We start from the raw sequence: 9,851 nt of genomic DNA, 5'->3' as shown, positions 1-9,851 counted from the left end.
CAGGAGAGCCCCTGTGGAGACACTCACCTCCATGCCTCCACCAGAGGCTGCTGTGACCTTGGGTGGGGGAGGAGGAAGATGGGGTGGGGAGCAGAGAAGGGGGAAGGGAAGATAACGAAGGTAGAGGGAAGGACCTTAAGAAAGATTAAGGAGGATGTGGCAGGGAGCAGGTCAACCAGGGAAGGCTGAGAGATTCCAAGGTAAATCTGCTCTAAGCCACAAATCTAGGCTATATTAAGATATGGTGTCCAGGCAAGAGGCCATATTGGTCACTCTGACCAATAGACCAGAATGCCAGTCTGTTTCCTAAGAGGGTTTAGGCCAGCAACGGAAGACTGAGGGAAGAGGGCCATCTTCAGAAGAGGAGCATTTTTGGAGGAAGATGGCTCCAAAAGGATGGCTCCTTCATCCTTAGATGAAGACCTTTTCCAATTCTCAGAGTTGCCCCATGGTGATATGGACCACTTCCAGCTGCATTTCTTTGGGCCTGTCCCAGGAAAAGCCCACTGGTCTAGAGACGGGTAACTGATTGCTACACTAGAAGGAGGTGGGACAACTTGCCTCTAAGCCACTTTCCAACCCATAACCCTGTGGTTCTATCGGGAAAGGGAAGCCAAACCCTGACAAGCGTACAAGGGTTGGGGAGACACACCACACACACAGGGCCCTGTCCAGGAGAAATCCCAAACTGATGTTAATCCCAAATCAAATCTGCAGACCCTCCCACCATACTTTGGCCCATTCAAGATGTGTCTTACAACTGTTAATGAAAATGAGCGCTAAGGAAGACTCCCTGGCATTGCAAGGCTGAAGTGATTTCCAGAGGACGTGACCAAGCTCAGGTTACACTGCCCTCTCCTGGCAGCTCGGCCCTCCCAGAGTCACCCACACCCCCACCCAGGAACTGGGGTGGTGGGAACCTTTGTGCAGCTTCATGTCCTTCCTGCTATCAAGGCCACAACCTCATTACAGACCCTCAGGGCTCTCCCGAGCTCTCTGGGATCACCAGGTGGCCTCTTGTCTATGCCAATTCTTAAACCCTCAAGTTTTAAATTCTCTTTGAAAATAGAGGCCTCGTCCATTATGGTGAAATGCCACAGAATATAGATTCTACCCATTACAACCTTTCTAATTTCACACTTTTCTTGGTATGATTTCTGGATGAAAAGACCTGCCAACCAACTTGCCAAAAACGAGACACATTCACCGCACAGAAATTAAAGTTGAATCTAGTTTATTTGTAGAGTTTTACTTAACCAATTCTCATTTCTTCCTGTTTCTCATCATTATATAAAAATTCACCCTTCGTACAAGCATGTAGAATGCTCAACAATGAAGAAGTAGTGAATATTGCACATTTAACGAACAAAATAATTTGTGGGATTTTTTTGTGTGTGTGTGTGTGTGTGTTTTTGAGGAAGACTAGCCCTGAGCTAACATCTGCTGCCAATCCTCCTCTTTTTGCTGAGGAAGACTGGCCCTGAGCTAACATCCATGCCCATCTTCCTCTACTTTACATGTGGGACGCCTGCCACAGAATAGCTTGCCAAGTGGTGCCATGTCCGCACCCGGGATCCGAACCAGCGAACCCTGGGCCGAGAAGTGGAACGTGCGAACTTAACCACTGCGCCACCAGGCTGGCCCTAAGTTGTGATTTTTAAAAAGGCCACTTCCCACACGTGGGAAGGAAAAAGAGTTGAATACACTTAAGAAGTATCTGTTCCCATATAAATGATTTTTAAGCCATCGAAAGAAAAATAAATTCTAACCCTCAGTGCTCAATGAGAGATATTACATCTGTACATTAAAAAATAAAAGAATCAACACCATTCCTTGGTGATTTCGTTATCCAAAAGTAGGGTCAGTAGTTTATTTTTTTCAAGTTACTGTTATCAGAAATCAGAACCTATCCAGACTGAAGGAAACTTCGACGATGCTTCTACAGGACACACGATGCCTCTAGAACATGTGAGGACCAACACCGACCAGAACAAGGTCGGGATTAGCACCTGGCTGTAAGCCAAGAACATGACCCAGCACGACCCAGATGAAAACGGATCATCACAGCAGGACACTCTTTTTTTTTTAAAAGCAACATGCTTATTTCTAACATCAGACACTCCATTTGGCTTAGTAAGACAAAGTTAACTGAGCAAAAACATTTCAGCTACTACCTCAAAATAAGCTGTAAAGTTTGGCTCAAAGCGAAGAGTGGACAGTTTTGGAGGATCAGTGCAAAGGGCCTTATGGTTGGCCTAGCATGCAGGTGGGTGATGAGACTAGTCGTTAGCAGCAACTGAGTTTGAACTCGCCACTAGTGGAATGTGCCAACCACAGGGCACAGCTGGGAAGAGCCGATGCCACCCGAGTGTCCAGGGGAATGAACTTCGCTGCCCGGCCCACACTAGTGTGACCAACCCCCGGAGGTGGGGCCAGGCTGAGAGAACAAAACATAAGGAGGCACACTCTCTTGGCGCCTGCAGGCAAGTGCCACCTTAAATTTGTGCCCTTGGTGCCTCGTTTGTCTCACTTGAGTCCTGGTCCTGCTAATCCTGGGCACGGCCCTTTTAGAGTAACATGGGCTAATTTGGGCACTTTTCCCAAAGTGCAGCCCTGTTAGACATTGTGAGGAAAGAGGACTAACTAAAGGCACTGGGCATGTAGCCTGAAGACTAACAGGTGGGCAGGCAGGCAGAGTCAGAGAAGTGACGAGGTCTGAAAATGTCCACAGGTCTGTCATGGTGGGTAGGAGAGCAGCCCCAGGCTAGCCCGCTCCAGCAGAACCGTGACCGATGTCACCAGGAGGCCAGTTTCAGCTCACCATAGAGAGCTACAAACAGCTCACCAGTGGCCACCTGGGCTGCCTACGAGGAGCAGGACTACTAACCACAGGAAAGGGTGGAGGACAGGCTGGCGGGTGAGGGCTGGGGATCCCTGCTGTGTGACAGGTGGGACCAGATGAGCTTCAGTGCCCCTGTGAACTTCAAAAGTCATGATTCTACAACATTTACTTCCTGCTCCAGAAAAAATCATTAAGATTAAAAATCCAACAGAAAACTGTGCATCACCTTCATTGAAAAGGAAGAAAGGGTATGAATGCTCTAACTTGTACAACGTGGAGACACCGATTTTGGTGACTGATTGGGAGGAATGAGGTTGGCGCTGGGTTAATGTGAAGTTAGGCTGCTTTGGAGGTTTTTGTCTTCTGGCCTAAGCTTCCCTCACCTCAGAGAACCGAGAGATGCAGACAGCCCCTGGGAAGGCAGACATGACAGAGCCAGCAAATTGATCACAAAACTCTGAAAAGACTCGTGCCTCAGGGCTGAGGTCCTCTGCATGCCCAGGAGCTCTGGGAACACACAGGGGTGGGTCCCGGCCCCTCTGTCAGGATGAGCAGGCACAGCAGGACCTCCCTCCCTTAGTGTCTGTGCCTTCCAGCCCCTGCCGGCGTCCACCTGTTGCAGCGTTAGGTGGTGGAGCCAGGAGATCGGGGGAACAAGTGTGCCTGTCTGACCCGTCCTCTGAATACAGGAAGCTGTTAGACATCCCTGTCTGAACTGGAAGCCACTGATGGCCACGTGCGGCGAGAGTCTGTGGTACATGCGCATTCACTCGTTCACCTTCAACACTGCTCGGCACAGAGGGGGCCTTGGTCTTGCTTGATCCAGGTATCTACATGCAGCACCCATAACTGGCTTTGAAACTGTGGCCCTCTGCTCTTTGGTGGCCAAGTAGTTTCATAGCAAAGGCTCATTATTCTGGAAAGCCAATGGGCAGGCTGCTGCTGCCCAGGTCTATTATTTCCCAGGAGGCTACAGCAGCACTGCCACCTTCCGAACGATCTGTCTTTCAAGGACTTTCTTAGCCCAGAGCCTCTCAAAGGAAGCTATGCGGTGAGTACGCCTTCCCCTGTTAAGCATGAAGGGGTCAGAGGGGAAGCACTTTTACTGATCATCTCTGTTACAGGGTCAGATTAGATGACATCAGGCATAAAAATCTGCATCAATTTTAACTGCAATAGTTTACAAGATAGTGTGATATCCCTAAAAATCAAATTCTTACCAACTACAACCAAAAATTGATTTTATTTTATGATTTTTACAGACCAAATACATTATAAATATTATAAACCTTCAAAAATTAATAGATTAATCATGATTTTCTTTAAAATGTACATATTGTCACTCAAATATTTCACATTCTAGGATATCAATTATTACATCCTCCTCAAAACAGCACAGAAAATACTTCCTGTCGTAAAATCTCTGTTGCCAAATTACCCATTAAACTGTCCACAGCTTCGAAAATTTCATATACACAGCATGGGGAAGATGACTGATTCTGAAAATGGAGAGAAGCAAAAACAAGAGAAGCTCTGAGATGCAGTCCTTTGCAGTGACACTTCGTGCCCTGCAAAACTTGGAAGCTGAACAGGGAGGCTCTTTATCAGGGCACGTCTGTGAGGCCGAACTGTTCTGTCCAACTCAAGGCGTTTGAAATGAAGGACAGCTCCTATACACCTCCATACGCTGGGGGAAGTACTCCAAGAGGATATTTGAAAAGAGATTATGAGTCCGGTAACCTACATCCCTGTCCCCCTGCTCAAAGCTTAGGTAAGCATCCTTAGGCTATAGATAACCCATAAAGAAAAGACACATGATACAAGCGGGACAGACAAAACCAATTTTGAGCCAAGAGAATTATGAATATGATGTCAGAAGTCAAACTGTTAATTCGTAGGGGAAAGATTGGAGAGGAAGATGGCAACAGGACATGGGAACCTTACAGACAGGCTTCAGTAATGGATGAACTGGTAACAACAGAAGGCACATGGCTACTGAAAAAAAGCCAAATTTCAGTTAAGTCTCCTGACCTGACCCAGTTTCCATGGACGAGTGTTTCAGCAGGTTCGCTAGCTTCATGTTTAAATATGGAGTGAAGAAAACAAGCATGGAACAGAGAATCAGGTTCTCAGTCTCAGTCTCCGTCTCTCGACAGCAGGGCCTCCAGATACCAAACTTGGTGTCTATCAAGAGTTGCAAACTTAGACATCTACAAGGGCCAAGTCAGTGATGTGAGTGAAGGAATGCGCTGGGGTAGGACCAAAGGGAATGTATGTCTATAGTGAACTGGAGAGAGTAAGCCCTGTCTACACTGTCCACCCATGTGGCTCAAACAAAACGCCTGTGCACAGTATGCTCATCACAGACCACCAGCGTGCCGCTCCCAATCTACAGAGATGGCTCCTTCTCCAGGAGGACACACAGCGGGACGGAAATGGGCTTGTCACCATCTCTGCTGTCCACGATAATCAGGATCCAGGGGTCACATTTTAGACAACGACTCACTTTAATTCAGCATTCTTATCTCCCTTCTAAGAGAAATAATTCTTTTAAGCTGGTGTATTTCCCCACATTTGAGGAGCGTGGAAATTTTCAAAGCTTGTTTTACTTTGAAGAAACACAAATAGGGTTCAAAGGTGAGTGTTCTAAATGATCCCCAAAGAAGTTAGATCTGGCACAGGAAGCTTGACATCTAAACAAAACAGGAGAAGGCAGAAGTGCAGACATATAAAAGACCCCCATCCTGGGGTCCTGTGAGATGACTGGGATATCTGGCAACTGGGAGTGGCTCTGTACCCAAGTGGAACTTAGTAGTAAGTTTCCCTTGTTAGATAAACATAAAAACTAAAAAGTCCCCAGGAAGTTTTAGAACCTAAGAAAATACAAACACACACACACGTGCACATGCACAACAGAATTATCTAGTGCCTCCCAATTTGCATCTCAGTCAACTAACTCATTGGCCAAAGTGAGCTCTGCAGTGAGACTGAGCAAAGTTACTTGTGCAACAGCAAAGTTAAATGTAAACATAAATAGCAACAGGGTTTGTCGAGAGCTGCAGTGTTACTATCGTATGTTGTCCAAATAATGCACTTCCGGATAGAGACAGTTAACAAGAAGAGCCAGGAAGCTTTTTCCGTCTTGGAAGCAATGGCCAGGATGCTTTATAAATTGTGCGGCTTGCGATATCTGATCCTGGTATTCACCATACTGTTTACTTGATGTCAAGGATTCAAGAGCACTCAGAGCCTAAAAGACATGGAAGACAAGAGGGTTAACCACACAGGTGTGTAGCACATCTACTGTTACCAGCTGGTACCCCCATGAACCTCCAGGGAAGCCTATGGAACTGGACTTTGAAGGCCCAAAGGCAGGCACTGGTTAACCACGAGCAGAAGGGGCCAGCAACCCAAGCTTCTGGCACTTTTGCTGCCTTCCACATCCAGCCTTCCCTCTTCCTGGCCTGTGCTGTTTCCCAACCTTTCCCCACAGAGAGCCACCACTGCGGCCAGGCTGGTCTTACCGCCTTGTCCTCCTCCCCGCAATGCCAACAGTGGCCCCTCCCCGCCAGGTCATCTGCTGCCTCTCTTCCTGGAGCCCCAACCGGAAATCACAGGCACCTGTTTAATTTGCTATTGGGTTTGTTCTTAGGTCACAAAATAATGTCGTATTAAACGGTCTAACTGGATGAAATGCAAAAGAAACCGGCGGCTAAGCACTGCTGCAGGTAAGCATTAAGGTAGCCCTCTCAGCCAGCAAGAATAAAGCATACAGAAACGATGATGTTCCCATGACTCGCTTCAGGAATAAATAAACATTCTCTAATTTCATAACTTTAACTTTTCCTTCCTTTATAGTGGGAGAAGAGCAGGGAAAAACACTGTATTTGGAGAAAACAAAAAACCAGAACAATGTTCTTGGGGGTGGCCAGTTTTGTTTTCCAACTGTGCAACCTCAACCCCCACTCCCCTCCAGGATTCCCAATGTGAACCATGAAGTCCCTCACTCTTTCCCCTCTCATTCATGGGGGCCACTGTCCTAGAGAATACAGAATATGGAATTTGCTTGGTTCAGTAAACAAGGAGGGAGAAGATTTTTCTGAGGTTGGTAAATGAACTGGCAGCTCAGAAATAAATCACCAGGGAGCTGAACACAGAATTCTTAGGATTGAAAACAAACAGCTGAAGGGATTTTGGTACCAAGCTGACTGCTGTGTGAAGAGTTCAATCTAAGAGCAGGACTCAATGGGGACAGGCACTTCCAGTAACCACAGTGTCCGTATATCTCTCTCTCTCCTTTCTTTTCTTAAATTTAGCCCCCAAAATGGTCTACTTTGACAGTTTGCCTAAGAGTAATCATTTTATAAAAAGGTGACTTGTTTCAAGTCTGAAAATCCTGATGACAAGTACACATGGGTACGTGCGGGGAGTCACCACTTTAAGTCTAAAGGAACACAGGCAAGGAGAGGCGAGGCCTGGGAGGCCGGGTGGCCACAGCTAAAGGAAAACCCATGCTCCAGTACTGGTGGACACGGGAGAGCAGAGGACTTTCCAAATGCACCCTCAAATGCATCGCACTGACTTCACGACCAGCCTCAGGAGAGTCTCCTGCCCACCTGTGGTGGTTCACATATGGCTCATACACGAGCTTAGGGATGCCAATAGTCATCTAGTCAGTTCATGACAGGTAGTGGGTATTGCAGAAACCCAGATGCCTGTGAAGACCTGCTGATTGTATCGCTTGATCTTTGCTCTTAGTAACAAGATATCACACTGCACATGGCTGGCTTAGATGTCACAAAGCTGCAAAAGAAGAAGAGCTAAGGATCCAGGCAATTACCACTGAGACAGGACCACACAGTGGCAAGAGCGTGAAGCCCAGCCCCAGCACTCATTAGCTGTGTGACTGGGGCCACATGACTTAGCTACTTTCTGTCTCCATTTCTTCATCCACAAACCAGGATAATAAAAGTTCCTGTGTTCTGAGGTTCTTATGAGGATTAAATGAAACCTTAACTGACTAACACCAAGTGAGTTAAAACTTAGAACAGAACCTGGCATGTAGTAAGTGCTCAAGAATGCTGGCCCTCATTTTATATTACACAACTTTGTACCTGGCCAGGCTGTTCATAAGTGAAAATAGTTACAGGAATGGGACCACTGCCATGTGGCCTTCCACGTTTTTAAAACAAACTACAATTTCTCACAGCTACCATTTTGTCTGTGTTAGGTTATTCCAACAGCCAACAGTGGTCAACCTCCAGACTCACAAAACAGGAGCCACTTCTTTGGTTGCAAGTTAAAGCTCAGCTAATCTCCAACAGTGCGAACTGTGGCCACAGCTGCTGTGTCAGTCCCCGGGCCCAGCACGCGGCAGGCCAGTGGGTAGTCACATTCATCAGAACCAAATTCAATCCTAGACTGGCTGGCCCCTCGCCTTGCTTCTTCTACAATGGCAGTAACAGTGCTTTAGGCAAACGCCTACAACAAAAATTGGTTTAAAATCTGAGGCAGGCATGTGCGGTAACCATTTTCCAGTAAGTGAAGCCCCCTGAAGGGCATGCTATGCTACTGCAGATCATCATCTCATCATGTGTAAAGACTACAGCTGCCACCGCCCCACCTCCTGGAGAAGGCCAAGTAGAAAATTTCTCTTAACTGTAAAGTGTTTTTACTGACCTGCTGAGCTTTCAGGGTCAGATGTAATTCAGAGCCAGGCTTCAAACGGATCTGATCCTCAGTAGGAACCTGAACTGAAAGGAAGGCGGCCATGCCTCGGGCAACCACTCGGAACCTTAGGTGTAGGGAGAGGTCAGAAGAAATAAAGGACTAGTAAAGCAAGGAGTTTAAAATAAACACCACATTTTCTATTAAGAAACAAGATAAACACATTTCCAGACCTACCGTTACTGTTAGCCTCTTCAGGAAAATCTTAAATATGATCAAGAAGGAGCCTTAATCTTCCCTTTCATTATCACTGCCCAAACAATGTAAGTATAACTCAGACTCAAGAATGAAAGTGTGGCAAAGATGTAGATAATTGGAACTTGAAGACATTGCTGGTGGGAATGTAAAAAATGGTGCAGACCTTGCAGAAAACAGTTTGGCAGTTCCTCAGTAAGTTAAACACAGAGTAACCATATGACCCAGCAATTCCACTCCTGGCTATATATCCAAAAGAACTGAAAACAGGTGTTCTAATAAAAGCTTGTAACCGAATTTCCTAGCAGCACTATTCACAATAGCAACAAAAGTGGAAACAACCCAAATGTCTATCAACTGAAATGGATAAACAAAATGTGGTATATCCATATGATAGAATATTATTCAGTCATGTATCAGACAATGCTCCACTGCTATTCATGGGGTTTTCACGGCCTATTTTTTTGGAAGTGGGTGGCCAGGTCCTTCTTCCTAGTCTGTCTGTCAGTCTGGAAGCTCCACTGAAATCTGTCCACCATGGGTGACCTTACTGGTATTTGAAATACCAGTGGCATGGCTTTTAGCACCACAGCAACATGCAGCCACCAGAGTACGAGAACTGACAGATGGTGATGTGGTTCCCGGACCGGGAAATGAACCCAGGCTGTGGCAATGAATGCTGAATCTTAATCACTACACCCTCAGGGCTGGCTCCATAAAGCCAGAAAGTCAAGTAGTGGTTGCCAGAGACTTAGGGAAGCAGGGAATAGAGAGTGACTGCTTAATGGATTTCCTTTTGGGGTGAGGAACAGGTTCTGGAACTAGATAGTGGTGATGCTTGCCACAACATTGTGAGTGTATTAAATGCCACTGAAGTGTACATTTTAAAATGGTTTCCATGATAAATTTTATGTTATGTGTATTTTACACAGTTTAAGTGAATCAAAATCACATAGTCCTGCTAAATTCTACCATAAACAAGAAACATGACGTGAACTGCTTTGAACTGGGTGGTTTCCAAAGTCGCAACAATAGGATGGGCTATTCCACAAGAGTGCTGACACCAGAATGGTACGAGAGCTCTTTC

At 46.2% G+C, this 9,851-nt stretch overlaps 1 protein-coding gene across 2 annotated transcripts in view; it reads right to left on the bottom strand.

The window, feature by feature from the left end:
- Positions 1-4,047: 4,047 nt before the first annotated feature.
- The window catches only part of EPG5 (ectopic P-granules 5 autophagy tethering factor), a 108,737-nt gene continuing 102,933 nt past the window's right edge, over positions 4,048-9,851 (bottom strand). For both annotated transcript variants that reach the window (XM_046671552.1, XM_046671553.1), the window contains exons 43-44: positions 8,522-8,636; positions 4,048-6,092 (exon numbers count right to left, since the gene is read on the bottom strand). In XM_046671552.1, coding sequence (XP_046527508.1) covers positions 5,910-6,092; positions 8,522-8,636 — 298 coding nt within the window. In that variant the 3' untranslated portion in view covers positions 4,048-5,909. The remainder of the gene's footprint in view (positions 6,093-8,521; positions 8,637-9,851) is intronic.

The sequence above is a fragment of the Equus quagga genome, chromosome 9 (genome assembly GCF_021613505.1).
Source record: "Equus quagga isolate Etosha38 chromosome 9, UCLA_HA_Equagga_1.0, whole genome shotgun sequence".
Lineage (NCBI taxonomy): Eukaryota > Metazoa > Chordata > Mammalia > Perissodactyla > Equidae > Equus > Equus quagga.
The sequence above is the reverse complement of the archived record's forward strand: the minus strand, read 5'-3'. Positions and strand labels throughout refer to the sequence as shown.